The 17,794-nt window shown below is 43.1% G+C and overlaps 2 protein-coding genes across 6 annotated transcripts in view; one reads left to right on the forward strand and one right to left on the reverse strand.

Moving 5' to 3' along the window:
- ANKDD1B (ankyrin repeat and death domain containing 1B) overlaps positions 1–13,353 on the forward strand; it is a 58,297-nt gene extending 44,944 nt beyond the window's left edge. Inside the window, exons 11-15 of the mRNA XM_079918621.1 lie at positions 3,300–3,457; positions 3,664–3,772; positions 8,073–8,395; positions 10,563–10,757; positions 11,802–13,353. Coding sequence (XP_079774747.1) covers positions 3,300–3,457; positions 3,664–3,772; positions 8,073–8,395; positions 10,563–10,757; positions 11,802–11,863 — 847 coding nt within the window. The 3' untranslated portion in view covers positions 11,864–13,353. The remainder of the gene's footprint in view (positions 1–3,299; positions 3,458–3,663; positions 3,773–8,072; positions 8,396–10,562; positions 10,758–11,801) is intronic.
- A 2,043-nt stretch (positions 13,354–15,396) lies between these two features.
- POC5 (POC5 centriolar protein) overlaps positions 15,397–17,794 on the reverse strand; it is a 33,370-nt gene continuing 30,972 nt past the window's right edge. For all 5 annotated transcript variants that reach the window (XM_079918094.1, XM_079918093.1, XM_079918097.1 and 2 more), the window contains one exon: positions 15,397–15,791. In XM_079918094.1, the coding sequence (XP_079774220.1) occupies positions 15,648–15,791 (144 nt within the window). In that variant the 3' untranslated portion in view covers positions 15,397–15,647. The remainder of the gene's footprint in view (positions 15,792–17,794) is intronic.

Below are 17,794 nucleotides of genomic sequence, written 5' to 3' on the forward strand. Positions count from 1 at the left end.
CCCTTGGCAGTGAAAGCTCGGAGTCCTAACCACTGGACTGCTAGGGAATTCCCGTAACCATTTTTAAATGTCCATTTCTGTAGTGTTAAGAATATTCACTTTGTTATACAACCAATCTCCAGAACTCATTCATCTTGCAAAACTGAAACTATGAACAGCAACATTCATTTCCTCCTCCCTCAGCCCCATTCCACTTCCTGTCTCTATGAATTTGACTACTCTGGGTATGTCATCTAGGTGGAATGGTACAGTATTTTCCCTTTTGGGACTGTGTCCTCAAGGCTCAACCAAGTTGCAGCATGTGTTAGAATTTTCTTCCTTTTTAAGGCTGAATACTATTCCCTTGTATGTATATGCCACATTTTGTTTATCTGATCATCCATGGGTAGACATTTGGGTTGCTTGCACCCTTAAGCCATTGTGTAGGTGTGTTTTTAAAGACAGACAGCTTTGTTTCTTTCACATGACGCAGTTCCGCAGGCTCAGCCATGGCAGGGTTGGGGTTCCAGCTTTACTGAAAGGTGTAGAAGAAGACACTGTGTGGCCCCCCTGGCTAGGTACTCATTCACATTTTAGCTTAATCCTCCCATCTCCTTTGTGAGGCAGACGAAATTATCCCAGTTTATAAGAGAAGAAGAGAATTATCCCCCCTGGCTAAGTACTCACTCACATTTTAGCTCAATTCTCCCATCTCCTTTGTGAGGCAGACGAAATTATCCCAGTTTGTAAGAGAAGATTTGATGACATCGGCCATTGTAAGAAGCAGAGCTGAGCTTCAAAGCTAAGGCTACTGGCTGCTTGGCTGCCCAGCACTTCCAGAAGTTGCAGTTTTTCCTTCCTGGTCTTTGCCCTCACTAGTCATCAGCTCAGTGCATCCCTCATTCCCAGGGCAAGCCTGTGTCCTCCCTAGTCTATTTCAGAATCACACATTGCATGTTTGTGGGATCTGAATTAGTGATATGTTATTTTACTTGTCTCCATCAGTTTTCTTTTTCTGGTCATGAAAGTAATACAATTTGGAAAACATAGAAAAGCATAGGGGAGGAAAACACCATCACCCATATTTCCATCACTTAGGTGGAATTCCACCAGTAGTGGCTCATTAACTTCTGTTAACATTTGGCCTTAGTATTAACATTTAGCATTTGTAGCTAAATGTTAATAGCTTCCTGTGCTTTCTTTTATTCTACTTTGTCAATAACACTTAACACCTCCAGGGCAGTCTGGTGAGTAGAGAATCTAAAGCATTGGGCAGGGAACTTACGTTGGGCCCCCACTGCAAGTGGACTGGATATTCCAGTGAACACGTCTGTGCTACAGCTTGATTCTGTTTTCAGAACAAAAGACACAGTTTCCTGGGCCTCACAGTCTGATTTCCCAGATTTCCTTTCTCCTCCTCCCTCCTTTCTCATCGCGTCTGGTGTCTCTCTGGCACCCAGGACATATGTAATTAATGAATAAAAACTATCTTTTCTGCCTGTTCCCACAACTTTTACCAAAGATAATTGACTGTTTCTAGGACTGAATTAAGGTCTGCTCTGGATGGAAAAAAAGGAGCCAAGTTTTGGTACAAAGTTGACTTTCCCTGTCCTCTCAGCCTGTGGCGTCACAAAGCTCTCCGAGGGCCACCCGCCCTCAACAGCACAAGTATTTGGATTTCTACTCCAGCTATACTCCCTGCGAAGGTTTTCCTATGAGCTTGAAACCTCTGGCTCCCAGAATGCTGCCTTCCCAAAATAGGCTAATTATGGTGATTCAGATGGCTTTACAAGCCAGAATTTGGATAGCATACAATTAGAGGCTTGCTAAATGCCTGCAAAATGCAGTTCTTCCTAATTTCATTACTGTCTCTTTTGATTGGACGCTGATTACTTTCAGCTCTAATTTTCAGGCTCACCTGGGTCTCAGTTCCGGGACAGCAGACAAATCATTTGACTTGGTGGCAGTTGCATTTCACAAATACTCAGCCTTGTGAGAGAATTATCAGAATAAGTTTCTGGATCTCTAAGCATAGAAACATGGGTTTCTGAGGTTGGAACTTCTTCCGAGGTTACTTCTGACCATTCATTTAAATTATCTTCAGGATCCCTGAGCAGATTTTTCATGGGTCATTTGGAAAACAAATGAGGGACCACCATCTTTTGCTTGGGAAAAAAGTGTAGACGTATAGCTTGTGTTCTGCACAAAATCTAGGGGACACTGCTTGCAAAGCTGTATGCTGTAGCTTTGAACTATATCCATCTTGACCAAGGTACGTCATTTGTAACTTGTATAAGGTACCATATGGGCGCCAGGCCATTCATGCTCCAAATTATGTCTAGAACAGCCTTTATTGCTCATTCCATTTGGTTAAGATTCCAGCCCCAACCCCTCATCTTTGGTTAGAGGTGGTATGATATAATAGGAAAAAATTATGGGTAGGAGGCCCGTGAGCTGAATTCTGTATTATGTAGTGTTACTATTATTGATTGTATTCTGCATGAGAGTCATCCCTTTTCTGTTTTATTACTCTGCCCTCCTCAACGCATGGCTTTCGCTTCCTGATCTAAAGTGGCTGTTCAGGCTCCTACCGTCATGCCAGCATTCCACTGGGGGAGGAGGAAACTTTGAAATCTCTTTTAAAGAAACTTCCCAGAAGTTGCATGTGCTGCTTCCATTTACATACCATTGGCCAGAACTTAGTTCACATACCCAAGGGTAAGGGAGACTAGGAAATGTTCGGGGTGGCCAAGTGCCCAGCTAAAATCAGGAGGTCTCTTTTAGAAGAAAAACGTTATTTGTGGTGGGTGGGGCATGGGACACTGACTAAAGCCTCTGCCACAGGCGGAGTCAGACTCTGGAGGAGAAAAACGTATGATTACGTTATTTGCTGAGGACTTCACAGTGCAGTGAGCCAGGGAGACCACTGCCGGTCTTGGAGAAATGCTTGGGTTCTCATTGATAGGGCAAGTGTAGAACGTTACCTGTTGATGTTGGGTCCCTAAGCCCAAATCCTTCCCCCTGCCCCATTGACACAGCACCTGACACTATCAATATCTAGCATCTCTTAGACGATTACCACACACAGCCCTAGACTGTGCCACACACAGTCCTAAGGACCCTATACGAGTTACCGCACTTGCCCCTTACCACTACTCAGAGGGGTAGTTATTGAGACCTAGGGAAGCTGAGGACTGGCCCAAATTTGCCGTGCAAGGAAGCAGTAGGATCAGGATTTGAATCCAGGCCCCCTTACTCCAAAGCGAGAGCTCCTAACCAATAGGCCGCATTGCCTGACTCTTTGATTTTTGACTTTTTAGCAAAAAAAGTGGCCTGGCCGTGGCCGCCAGGAGCAACTGCAGCCGCCTCGTGGGCACACTCATTGAAGCTGAGAGGTGCTACGCCTGGAGAGAGGTAAGGAAAGCCGAATTCAGCTCGGTGAGGGCCTCTTCTGCAGCCCCCTCTTCTTACAGGGCAGGTTGGGGTCTGTGTAATTCTTTTTTCCGCTCTAGTGGGGAGGGCCCTGGTTAGTGTGTTATAGCTGTCCCTCCTGTCCTGTGCTGTCCAGTTTGCGGCGTGAACAGCTGCCTCTCTTCCTCTCCATCCTTTGTCAGCACCAGTGGTTGGAACTGAAGTGTGTAGAGCTCCATTGGGCCAAGCAGGCCAGTCCGCGTTGGCTCTAAGGAGCCTGGCGTGCGTGCTCCGGGTGGTTGGCTGCTGGCTGTGCCTGCTGTCACGGAGTCTCTGGCTATGGTCCCTTCTGGAAGCTCCCAGACTCGCATTCTACTGAGTGGTAAGGAAGTTCATATTTAGGGTTTTGCAGTTTTCCACATACCGCTGTGCCGGCTACTCAGCACTCAAGTATTCTCCGATGGTCACGAAAACCTTATTCATCTTCAGAAAACAAAAGCTTGTTTCCAAGACATTCCTTCCATCTTCTTTCATCAGTACTGCCTCTGATAGCTGCCACTCTCGCAGCTTCTCAGTAGAATGCCCTCCCCTCCAAGATTCAAGTCTGTGTCCTTGGGCAGGAATTTCATCACCAGACACCACCCTCTGCTGCCATCCTAGACTGAATGTCCACTCTGGCTGGAGCCAGAGTGTCCAACAGGCTGGAGCCAGAATTTAGGTCCTAGTCCCTCACATGTCTACCCTGAGGAGCCTTAAGCCCAGACTGATGTCTAATTTGCCAATCCTGAGAAATGTCCCTTAAATCCTTAAGGGGCATTGATTTGCCTCCTTGCTCGCAATGCAGTACTGTTTATTTTGGTTTTTATTGTTTGTTTTTTTGCGGTACGCGGGCCTCTCACCGTTGTGGCCTCTCCCGTTGCGGAGCACAGGCTCCGGACGCGCGGGCTCAGCGGCCATGGCTCACGGGCCCAGCCGCTCCGCGGCATGTGGGATCTTCCTGGACCAGGGCACGAACCCGTGTCCCCTGCATCGGCAGGCGGACTCTTAACCACTGCGCCACCAGGGAAGCCCCCGCAGTACTGTCTAATTGGCTCAGTAGTCCTGGTATATGGGGATCAGTTTAAAGGCCACACTATCCTCCCCCGACTTTTCTTATTTGCCTGTAGGACAAAACAAAACAAAATAACATTTGACAATTAGAATTCTGTTTAATCGCTCTGCTTCCTCCTCTGATTTCTAGTCTCCTTTTTCCTCTTCCTCTTTGTCCTAGCCTCATTCTCGTTTTCTTAGATCATCACTGTATTTTATTGAGGATGACTTTCCCAAGTTCCGTCTTTGTTTCCACATTTTCTTTAAAAATAGGAATATTCATTGGTTCTATTTTTAATTCCTCTTAGCATTTTTAGATTCTTTTTCCTAGATGAGAATAAATTATTTTTTCCACCAGATGAATAAGCCCTCTTTCCTAACAAGTCTTAAGGTGTGAGAGTTGGATGAACTTTGAAAATCATAAATAATGCATACATATAGCTGAAGTAGACCCCCAGAAATGCTAAGGCTTGTTAACCCTGGTGACAACTGGGACCCTGAGGTCTGGAGTGGGAAGAAAACTTGTTTTTTTCACATAGAGCCTTAAAAAAATTTTTTAACCAAATATATTTATTGTTATTTATTATTTAAAATTCCCTTTGTTATTAAACAAGTTTATATCTTGGCCTAATATAAAATGGTTCCTAATGAAAAGATTAAAAAGATGATTGGAATTTCCTCTCTCATATCCATTTACCCATTTACCTAACCACCTAATCATCTATCATTAAATTCAATGGTTCAGGGCTTGCTTCCTTGGTAGCGCAGTGGTAAAGAATCCGCCTGCCAATGCAGGGGACACGGGTTCCAGCCCTGGTCCGGGAAGATCCCACATGCTGCGGAGCAACTAAGCCCGTGCACCACAACTATTGAGCCTGTGCTCTAGAGCCAGCGAGCCACAACTACTGAAGCCCACGTGCCTAGAGCCCGTGCTCCGCAACAAGAGAAGCCACCGACCGCAATGAGAAGCCCACACGCCACAACAAAGAGTAGCCCCTGCTCGACGTAACTAGAGAAAGCCGGTGCACAGCACCGAAAGACCCAAATAAAATAAACGAGGAGAAAAGGAAACGAGGAGAAAAGGAAAACGAGGAGAAAAGGAAAAAGGGCAGTGCCCACAGCTCCCAGCCAAAATAAATAAATAAATAAATAAATAATAAAATAAGTAAATTTATATTAAAAAAATAAATTCAATGGTTCAGAGGTAGATGGGGCCTTCCTAAAATCGTGGCTTATGCTATTTCAGTTTCCTCCAGTTCTGGCTTATGTTATTCCTGCAAATAGTTCAGTGCTTTTCAGACAAGTTATTAATGCTTCCACTGACTGTTGAAAAAGACCTGGGCTTTCCAAATCCCTGGCCCTTTCTGTGGAAGCCTGAAGGACTGCCCAGCCCAATCTTGGAACGCACAAAGCAGGCATGTTTCTCAAAGAAATAAAAATGCTGTAATGCAGAGTTGAAAGCAGAGGCATTTTGTAGTCTTCCCTTTAATTGGTGGTGCTTGGGGTTTTGATCTTCTTGGATTTAACATTTTCAGGAGATGGAACGAGGAGAAAAGGAAAAAGGGCAGTGCCCACAGCTCCTAAGTTTCTGTATCTCCCACCCTCAGCCTTACCTCTTTTAGGATTTCCTGGGAGCCAGGCACTGTGGGAGTAGAGCAAGACTGGGGTGAAGAAGACCCTGAAAGGGACTTCCCTGGTGGTGCAGTGGTTAAGAATCTGCCTGCCAGTGCAGGGGACACGGGTTCGAGTCCTGGTCCGGGAAGATCCCACATGTCGTGGAGCAGCTAAGCCCATGGGCCACAACTACTGAGCCTGTGCTCTAGAGCCCGTGAGCCACAACTACTGAGCCCGCGTGCCACAACTACTGAAGCCCGTGTGCCTGCAGCCTGTGCTCCGCAACAAAGAGTAGCCCCCGCTCGTCGCAACTAGAGTAAGCTCGTGCACAGCAACGAAGACCCAACGCAGCCAAAAAATAAATTAATTAATTTAAAAAAAAAGTGTTAAAAAAAAAAAAAGACCCTGAAAAAATTATGGGAAATTAACTCCTCCCATTCCTATTCCAACTTCTGTTCACAAAGTCCAGATATCAGAGAACAGTCTTGCTGTTCTCCTTGGCCAAGTTTCCCAGGAGTCTGTAGGCCTTCCAGAGGAGGTCACTGATGCTGTGTGGGTGCAGGCTGGTCCATGCTGGTGGCTGGGGCACCAGCCTCACCACGTTCTTCTCATAGGGTTCAAAAACCAGGTCCCCATATCCCTTTAGTCCACTTCCTGCCCCAGCATTGACTCCTGTATGGCTGTTCAGAGTATCTTTCACTGACTCACTTTTATTTAAATGAAAGATAAAGACAAAATTCACTATATGTAAAAGAGGAAAGGAGAATAGATAGGAAGTCCCAAACCTCTTGGTGGGCTCTGTGTCCTGCGTGTCCCTTATTCCCACTCTCCAGAGGAAGGCTTGTCTGGAGCCCTGCTGGCATGTGTGTGACAGGGGCAGCCATAGGAAACCATGACCCCTGCTTTCACTTTGAGATTTTCTCCAGTTGTTTTGGTTGGATTCTATAGCACTCTGGTGGATTCTTTTTTGTTTTTCGTGGGGTTTTTTGGTGGATTCTTAAAAAGGGACAAAAGGAGTCTTTGACAAATCAGAAAGCAAGAATCAGTCCAGGCACAGTGCTACTAGGATGAGCCTGGCTGCAGGGCTGTAATACAAAATGATAATGGAGCCTTGTGTCCTCCACTCCTCGGCCCCCAGGGTTAGGATGCTCATTTGCTTTCCTCCCAGTCACCAGAGAGCAGGATGAATGGAGGGATCAGCTGTGGGGTCTTATCAAGAATATATCCAGTCTGGGCCCCACTGAAACTTTGATGTGAGAAAATCAAACACCCCAAAGAAGAAAAAGGGATATGGTTGAAAGTAACGCCTTTAAAGATACATTTGTTTTTGTGACATTTCTGTAGTCAGCATACCCCCTCTGTTTTCTTTTGGGGTGGGAAGCAGGCTGGGATAGAGGCATGCGATACAGCATGGCAAAATCCCTCACATTTCCTGTGTCAGACTCCAGCTTTTTTTTTTTTTAATTAATTAATCTATTTATTGGCTGCATTGGATCTTCATTGCTGTGCAGGGGCTTTCTCTAGTTGCGGTGAGCAGGGGCTACTCTTTGTTGCGGTGCATGGGCTTCTCATTGTGGTGGCTTCTCTTGTTGCGGAGCACAAGCTCTAGGCACATGGGCTCAATAGTTGTGGCTCATGGGCTCTAGAGCGTAGGCTCAGTAGTTGTGGCCCACGGGCTTAGTTGTTCTGCGGCGTGTGGGATCTTCCCAGACCAGGGCTCGAACCCGTGTCCCCTGCATTGGCAGGTGGATTCTTAACCACTGCACCACCAGGGAACTCCAGACTCCAGCTTTCTATTTCAGACATTTGTCTCTATCTTGGATGGCAAAAAAATGATCCAGTCATGGTTAATATTGAAAACATAGTCTCAGTTACCACTCTATGGGTTACATCTGAAAAAATATATACGTATGTACTCTGAAATAAGGCAATCAGCAGAAAATGTCTGAATTCATCTGATACAATTACCTTCAATCTAGGAGCATGGTGAGAACATCAAGGACCCATCAACCGTTCAAGCAAGATCACAGTCAGGAGACCAGGCACATTCTCAGTCTCCTCTGGCATCTGGCTTACCGTCAGCTGAAGACCAACGAGTGGCAGAGGCTAGCCCATTTGTGGAACTTTACAGACGCCCGGATCAGAGCCATCGAGGAGCAGTGGTCAGGTCAGCATGTCCCAGGAGATGTGGGCAGGAGGCGTTCGGTATTAGGAAGAGCCATCCTTACTGGTGCCCATCTTCCAAGTGGGTGTCCAGTGCTCTTGATAAGCAACAGACTGCAGGGGCCCAGGAGTGGGGACAGTTAGCTTAGGACCACAGAGGTGATTGGGAACCTTGCAGACTGCTAGTACTCGTGGGAATCTGCAGTAGCTTGAAGTTTGCAAAGGATGATTACTTTTATTGAGCCATATTGAAAAGGTGGCATTTAGCCTAGAAGGAAATTAAGGTTCCCAACTGAATTGGGCACGAAGGAAGCAAGGATTTAACAGTTGGCTTGTCACTGGGAAGCCACCTGATTTCTGGAGTTCCTTGAGATCATCCTGGGGTGAATGGATTCATTCCCTAACAACAGGCTAACTATTTAGGGCTTCCACACCAGGAAGGAATCCCTTAAACCAGGCCTGGGGCAAGGGGTCTCTTGGTGAGACCAGGTGTCCCATGAGAGATGTGTGGGAGAGAGACCCATGGCTCTCTTGGTAAGAGGATTCCAAGCCATGGAATCATTTCAGCCAGACTCCAGATGTCAGAATTAGTGAGGTCGGAGTCCTTAGCTTTGCTTTTTTATGATTTGACCCAAACCTAGGAAATACAGAAAGCTTGTTTGCATTATCAACTAATTAGCTTTAAAAACAAAGAAGCAAAGACTTTTCTTGGCAAAACTTTTTATTCAGAGCACTGTCCTTACATGGCTGTCATGAGATGTGAACGAGTCCCATGTGCAGGGGGTGATCGCATTATTGATTGCTGGGGATTGGGGATAGCAGAACCACAGCTCATGGGCACATGGGCACACAAGTAAATTATGACACTTTTATTGCTAATTCTAAGGATACATTTTCACATGAAAAAATGGAAGATAATGCATTGAAAATGTTGAATATTGACTATAGTTTCTAAAAAGATTTCTTTTGTATTGTTAAGATTTCTCCTTGTTGCTAATTAGGCACATAGTGTTCTGTGAAGTCTTTAGGAAAATGGAGTTGCCTTCTGGAAATTTCTCTTGACCTAAAAAATTGATTTGGAAATGTAGTGTGCTTTCAGAGTACTTGCCATCAGGATAAGGGGAGTTTTGATGTGTTTCATTCACACATTACCGAGTGCCTAGAGCGTGTTTAGCTGTGCCAGGGGAAGCATACATCAGCTCTGTAAGCCATGGTGCATGTTTAATGGAATTGATAATCTAGTTGGCATGATAATAGGAACATTCACAATCCAATTACATCGTAACCCTGGGTTATGCTACTGGCACAATGGAGTTGGTGGGCTTTTGAGCAAAGGAATGACACGTTGATGACGGTGTTTAAGAAAAATTAGTCTGGCAGCGGCAAGATTCAGGAAAGGAACTGGATTCACCTAGGAGCACTTTTTCTTTTTTAATTTATTTATTTATTCGGCTGCGCCGGGTCTTTGTTGCTGCATGCGGGATCTCTGTGGCCAAGTGCAGGCTATTTAGTTGTGGCGTGTGGGCTCTTTAGTTGCAGCTTGTGGGATCTAGTTCCCTGACCAGGGGTCGAACCTAGGCCCCCTGCACTGGGAGCGCAGAGTCTTAACCACTGGACCACGAGGGAAGTCCCTAGGAGTACATTCTTCATGCATATAGTTTGTTCTCCCTGCCCCTCTAACAGTCTGTGCAGCGGATTTCCTCCCCAGAGCTCAGGCCCTCCTCATCTCGGCATCTGGCAGAGCTAGGAACCTGGCACGGGTTTGTAACTGTGACCTCCAGCCGCGAGGGACCACGGTTCCCATCTCCGTATCCCAGCACTTCCCTGAACACCTCTCAGGGGTTAGGCGTCTAGTGAGATCTGCCCAGTGAAGAGCCCTGGCCTGGCCGGGGGTTGCAGACTTCTACCAGAGGAGTTTCCTGGAAGCTGGACTGGCAGGTGGGTGCGTGCTGGCTGCTTAGGGTGTGGTTCACGGGCGGCAGCAGCAGCAGGACCTGGGAGCTTACTCACCCGCAGATCCTCACCCCAGACTGACTGAACCAGCATCTTCATTCTAACAAGACCCTCAGGTGAATTGCGCATCTTAAGTTTGAGAAGTGCTAGCCTCTAGCAGTGCCACCTGAACGTTGAAGAAAAGCTCCACGTCTCTTTAAGATTGTCCCTCCCCTCTCTCATCCTCAGCTTTCATCTGTGTTAAGCACAGCAGGTGCGTGGCAAGTGCTGAGAGACTCCAAACTCTGGTCCCCCTAGAAGTACCAGTGAGGCGACTGGAAGGGCTTTCATCCACTGGGCTTCTTATCTCACAGCTGCCAGAGGAGGAATGAACATGCAACCACAGTCATATGGAACTTGTGTTAGAACTGAGTTCACAGTAAGGAGGTGTCAGCGTCTGCCCTTCGTGCTTGCCACGGGAGAGGAGAGCTTCCGTGAACACGGCCACGGGGCCCTGGTGACACAGGCCACGCCGGTCAAGCACCTGTATGAAGAGCTGGTGTGCGTGGGTGAGTTACAGTTTTCAACAGATGGGAACTCCTGCTGGTGAGTTGCAGTTTTCAGAACTAGCTCGTGAGTTACAGAACTAGCTGGTGAGTTACGGTTTTCAACAGATAGGAACTCCCGCTCTCTTAAAATGGTAGGGGACGGTCGGCACAAGTACCTCCCGGAGCCACAGCAGTCCCAGCTTGGTGTCAGAACATGCAGCTTCTCCTTTGGTGACTTAATCGGCACTGGTCCCGTTGTTAGCCTGGTGGTTCTCAGTGTCATTCCCCTGCTGGGCATTTGAAAAGTGCAGGAGTACTTTTGTGTGTGTGCATGTGTGGGAGGGGTGTGGGTGGGAGGAGGGCAGCAGGAGTGCTGAACCATCTTACAGGACAGTGCTCTACAACTAAGAATTGTCTTGCTCAACATGCCTGTTCCTCTTGGGAACTCTGCAAGTTAGTATGTTTGAAAAAATTACTTCTACGCTGAGAGAAAAGAGCAGACAGGCAATTATTTTGCCAGCTGGGATTACTGCTAAAAATCACTCTGCCAAAGACCATACTGTCAGGGAAGATGCTTTGAAAACTTATCACCATTATTTTCGCTGGTGCAGTTTTACCTGAAACTGAGAACATAAATGCACATCACATCACGGATCCAATATTCAGTTTCAAGCAGTGGTTGGTACGAGGAATAGTGTGCATGGATTATGCCTACCTTCCATGACATTATCCTCCTAGCTCTGGGTTTGTTCCCTCAATTTTGAACTTATTCACTTCTATGAAATAGTGTCCACAAGAACTCCCAGGGAAGACTGAGAGGCAGTCCACTGCAGTGGGTGAGGGCATGTACTCCGGAGCGAGACTGTGTGAGCTTATAGCTGAACTCCAACAAATAAGGGGCTATGATTTTGAGCAAGTTCTGTACAGAAATCACTCTGCCGGCATTCTCAGTTTTTAACTAGAAAAGTGTCTGTGTCAGAGGGCTGTTGTGGGATTCATAGTGCCTGACATGTAGCCAAGTGCTTAATAAATATTAGCTATTAATCTTGTTATCATTTTTTCCAGAAAAGATTGGTCAATTTAAAAGTGAAACTGACTCAAGGCCCAAGAAATGTGCAGTTTCATAAATGCCTAAAGAAATTGTATTTAAATGATTTTCCATTCAGTATTCAGCCCTCTTAAATTCAGTTCTTCAAATGGCGTAAAGTTCTTCCAGCAGTAGTATTGATTTTCTTTTCAACCGTGAAGATGGCAGTGACAGGATTCTCTAACAGATGAAAAAATGGTATTACACTTTCCAACCACTGAAAAGTCAATTTTTTGGGTTTTGCTTAAGGCAAGTTGTATATGATTTTTCCCATTTCTGTCATTTGATGCAACATAATATGTGATAACATATCTAGTGATAGAATAACCTAGGATTTTGTATATCATGTTTTAAAAAATTATGATGGTGGGAACATTATGGTAAATGAAAAAACCCAGGGTTTTAAGAATAGACAGACATGGTTTTGAATCATGGTTTTGCCGTTTATTAGCTGTGAGCCTTTGGGCATGCTAACATTCAAGTTCTCAGATCTTTAGTTTCCTTCTCTATAGGATGGGGGAAAGAGGTCTATCTCTTCTATAATATTGAGGTGATGATGAAGGGAGAATGTCTATGAAATGCCTAACCTCATATCCATAGCATTTAAATCATTAACCGTTATTTGTTTCATAAGAGAAACTTGCTTTGGAAATTCAGTTACTGTTGGCTTTAAATAACACCTATGTGTAATATATCACTTAAGAAAAGACCAGAGGTGTATGCACCAATGTTTTTTAATCTCTTGGTGATGTAATTACAGGTGATTTTCATTATCTTTGTACTTTTGATACTTCCCAATATTTCTTAAAATATTAACCACACATTATTTTTGTAATCTGAGAAAGTTCTGAAATATGAAATCAAGTATCAATTTCTATCAGCTTATGTGCACCTGTTCATTATAATTTAAGGCTCTCCATTATCAAATTCTGACTCTAAGTCTATAAGCCCAGAAATAAAATCACGAGCAATTTCAGTCCATTTATTATATCATGAATTTATAGTTCTGCATCTTCATCTCATGCTGATTGTAAATGGTAAGCTTAATTTTAAAACAGGTAATATGTTCACATGATTATAAAAAGTTTTTAGAAAGGTATTTAGTGAAAAGCATTGTCCCCACCTGTTCTTCAGTATGACCAGTTTCCACTGACCTTGCTTCAAAATCTGGGTAACCTCTTTATGCAATAATAAACAAATATGAATACATACTCTTACTGTTTAACTGTTTTAATTGTTGAATTTAAGTTGAATTAGGCTAACACTGATTACTTGGTGCTATAGACAATATACAATTTCTAGAGTTTAGATAAAGCTTTAAAAGATGCTTACAATATTCTTTTTTTAAAAAAAACCTATTGATCTGTGATTTAAATTTATTTTATTTATTTTTGGCTGCATTGGGTCTTCGTTGCTATGCATGGGCTCTCTCTAGTTGCGGCGAGCGGGGGCTGTTCTCTTCGTTGTGGTGTGCGGGCCTCTCATTGTGGTGGCTTCTAGAGCCCAGGCTCAGTAGTTGTGGCGCACAGGCTTAGTTGCTCCGTGGCATGTGGGATCTTCCCACACCAGGGCTTGAACCCATGTCCCCTGCATTGGCAGGTGGACTCTTAACCCCTGCGCCACCAGGGAAGCTGCTTACTGAAAACCATTCCCTGTTGTCATGTAAGTTCCTTAAAAAGCAGAGCCCAAGACCACAGTTTATGAGCAACTGCTTTTTTCAGGAGTGTAGATCCAAGGAAGCAGGAGTGAAGGAAAAAGGAAGTGAGATGGGGAAGGGAGAGCCAAGACCAAATTGGCCAACACTTGGTATCAGGAACAATTGATTATTTGACTTCAAGAATGGACTAATGCATCTCAGGACAATTCATATGGGGAGAAAGTAAGAATTGATCTGTTTACCCCAATGGGATGTTAATTCCAGGCTGCATATGAGTGGAGCCTGCCGGTATCTCAACTCTCTGAGTGGACAGGGAAGCTCTGGGGAGGAGCATGCCCGTGGTACGGGCAGCAGGAGATGAAGTGCTGTTGATTTGTGCTTATTGAAACCCAAGAAGAGCTGTTTGCCACCAGTGGTAGCTGGCCACAATCCAAAAGAAGCACTGCATAAGAAGGATCAAATACTCTTTAAGACACAGCCAGATACTTTTATAGTTCAAAAAAGCCTTGGTGTGTCCTTTAGAAAATGGGATATTTGCCAGTCTCACATTTATTCTCTCATGTCCTATTACAACATGAGGCAATAAGAAAAACTATTTCCAATAGTAAAGTTAGAGCACAGGGCTAGGTCATGTTCAGACTGAAAGAGGCTGAAACCATCCACTTCTGTTAAAGATACGGAAACTGAGGCTGTTCACAAGTTCCTCAGAATCCACTCACTTTTATGTGAGCCGTAAGTACTTTGGAAAATAGGTAGGGTAGGTAGATCTCATTATGTCACAGATGAGGACCCTGAGATTAATTTAAGTGTCTGGCCCTAGATAACCCAGTCAGCCAGCAATAAAAGCATTAGAAGCCTGGTCTTGTTCTCCTAAATCTGTTTGCCCAGATGGTTTCTTCCTATTGGCCAGGCATTAAAAAGTGTCTGCCAGGCCTGGAAGGCCTGAATTGCTGAATTGTCCAGGGCTGTACCATCACAGGACAATGTTTGGATGTTCAGAGCAAAAAAAGGTTCAATGCTATAGAGTTTCAAAAAGGTAAGAAAGAACATTTGAAATAGGATCATCCTAACAGGAAATTTCTTTTTTTTTTTAAAGATTTTTTTTGATGTGAACCATTCTTAAGGTCTTTCTTTATTGAATTTGTTACAATATTGCTTCTGTTTTCTGTTTTGGTTTTTTGGCCACGAGGCATGTGGGATCTTAGCTTCCCAACCAGGGATTGAACCCACACCCCCTGCATTGGAAGAAGTTAAGTTGAATTAGGCTAACACTAATTACTTGGTGCTGTAGACAATATACAATTTCTAGAGTTTAGATAAAGCTTTAAAAGATGCTTACAATAATCTTTTTTTAAAAAAAAAACTATTGATCTGTGATTTAAATTTATTTTATTTATTTATTTTTGGCTGCATTGGGTCTTCGTTGCTGCGCACAGGCTTTCTCTAGTTGCGGCAAGCAAGGGCTGTTCTCTTCGTTGTGGTGTGCGGGCTTCTTATTGTGGTGGCTTCTAGAGCCACCACTGGACCGCCAGGGAAGTCCCAATAGGAAATTTCTTTCTGATGTTTCTGTAACTCTGTTATTGTGCTAGTAAAATATTTCTTCCCTTTTAACATTAAAAACTATTCATAGGTATTGCTATTTCCTCCCCTATTTTTAATTGTTAGAGCCCCCAAAAAATGAGGACTAATATATTAAAGTCACAAAAAAACTTTGTGATATTACTCTGGGCTTTTCTTTTTTTAATTTTCAAATAAAAATACCTTAGTTTCTATTAGTTTAAATAATTTTTTTAGTAAAGTTCTCTCTCAAAGTTTACTTGGTAACATTGCAAATGATTTAGCCTTTTGGAAATAACACTGCAAAAACAGGATTTATATACTTTGACGATATAATCGGTCACAGGTTGAACCTATTAAAAAAATTAAGGCTAGTTTCTTTTTTAATTTAAAAAAGTTTTACTTAATTGCTTAAATAAAAAATCACATTAAAATAATCCTACATATAGTTACAAAGGATGGTACAGCTTGAAAAAGTCTCTTGTAATTTTGAGGAAATTAATATGATGTATCCATGATGTTCTAAGAATATGAAATTTTAAAAACTAAAAATTTCTAATTCTTAGTAAAGCCAGAAGAATTCAACAACCTCACTAGGAACATATTCATTTTAGTCAACCACTTTTATGGACTGAATGCTTGTGAGAGACTGGGTGTGAGTTGATCTGGTTCCGAGAGATCTGGAAGCTGAGGTACTACTTTCAGGGTGAATGGTCCGGGGATATTTTGCTGCAGTAGCTTGCGGAATGGTTTGCTGAAAAGGCAAAAATATGCTTCAACAATTCCATAAAATTATACATACTAAATATCATTTCATTGTCTATAACTTAACCCAACAAACATTAGTACATGTAGATTCCTATTAGGGTCTTCCACTTAGAAAAGTCATCTTTAAAATACTTGAAGTAAAATTATATATATTATATCAAAACATTCACTGTGTATTTCAAAAGCTCTACGATACAGCTTTTGCTTAAAAAAATGAATGAAATCTCTTTAAACAAAGATCCTCATGTCAGATTCTGCTTTAATAAGATTTTCTCTTTAAAGAAAAGGAGAAATAACCTCTTTTCTTAGAGTGTTTTATATAAATGTTTCTTCGTACGTAAATAACTGGATAACCATTACAAATGGGAGAGATTCTTGCAACTAAGATGAAATTTTAGTTGCTAACCACCTAACCTGACCCTGACAAAAGAGCTATTTCTCCTTAGGGATGATGGGCAAGAGAACCTGTAGAAACAGATTCATGGTACCACTGGCATCATGATCTACAAAACATGGCACAGGATGAAGTAGCACTAGGAGCAAGCAATTATCCAGCAGATGGAGCTCAAGTGTCAGAAATCTGATGAATGGTTTATTAGTAATTGTCTCTAGTAGTTCTAGTTCTTAGGATCCTGGGATAAAATAAAAAATAAAAATAGCACAGAGGACTGCCACTGTGCCTGCTACACAATCCAAAGTAGGTAACAATGGAAGCAGTTTATGGCTATTGAATTCGTGCCCAATTACTGAAGAGTAACTGAACATACTAAATAAACGAAGGGCAGTCGGAGAGATAAATATCAGAAACAGGGGTTGTAAGTCTTTAGTTCCTTGGTTTTTATTCTGTAAAATATCATTCCAATCAGTACAAAAAAACAGGTTGTCTGAATTAAAAATAAACACATGTGCTGTCTTTATATCTTCCTTACCTTATGAACGGACAGTCTCTCTCCCCCTATCCCTTTATAAACATCATATGTGCTGATAAAAATAGAAATGAGTTCATTTCTTCTCATCTTTGATACCTAATCTCACATTTTCAAAAATATGGGGAGAAGTCATCTAAGGACTTTCAGAGGCTGTCCAACCTATGAAGGCTAAGATGATCCTCTACCCTCGATGTGTTCAGTTTGGACTTGGTACCTCCATCTCAGTCTGCCACTTCACTGTGGTCACACTTTACCTGAAGCTAAATTTAAACAATCAATCCAGCTTCTTTTGACTTAATCATCTAGTAACAATCTAGTGTTCAGAAGGAAAAGGATTTAAAATCATTCCTTTTATCTTTTTGACATATTAAGCAGACAGGAATGTTGCTTAACATTCAGAATTTATATAGAGGACATTCTTCTTTAAAATCAATCGTTGTTTCTCTTTAGGGATGTGTTCTTGTAACTTTTAGAAATTAAACTTTTTGAGACAATTGTTGATTCATATGCGATTGTAAGAAATAACACAGAGATATCCCATGTATCCTTCTCTAGTAACTTTTTTGTTGTTGTTTTTGCAGTACGCGGGCCTCTCACTGTTGTGGCCTCTCCCGTTGCGGAGCACAGGCTCTGGACGCACAGGCTCAGCGGCCATGGCTCACGGGCCCAGCCGCTCCGCAGCATGTGGGATCTTCCCGGACAGGGGCACGAACCCGTGTCCCCTGCATTGGCAGGCGGACTCTCAACCACTGCGCCACCAGGAACGCCCTCTAGTAACTTTTATTAAGTTAAATTTGCTTATGGCTTTACAATTTACAAAGTGCCTTTATACAACTCATTTAATTTTCATGTTATCTTATTTAATCCTGAATCCTGACAATAACTCTAGGAGCTAAGTACTCTTATTGCTCCCGTTTTACACGTGAAAAAATGGAGGCTCAAATATTTACTTGATTTGTATACGATCACAAAGGCAGTAAGTAGCGAAACTGAGGCACTAACTCAGGGGTTTTTTTTTTGGCTTAAATTCCATGTACTTTATATCACGTGAATTTATTGC

Source organism: Stenella coeruleoalba (genome assembly GCF_951394435.1).
Source record: "Stenella coeruleoalba genome assembly, chromosome: 3".
Lineage (NCBI taxonomy): Eukaryota > Metazoa > Chordata > Mammalia > Artiodactyla > Delphinidae > Stenella > Stenella coeruleoalba.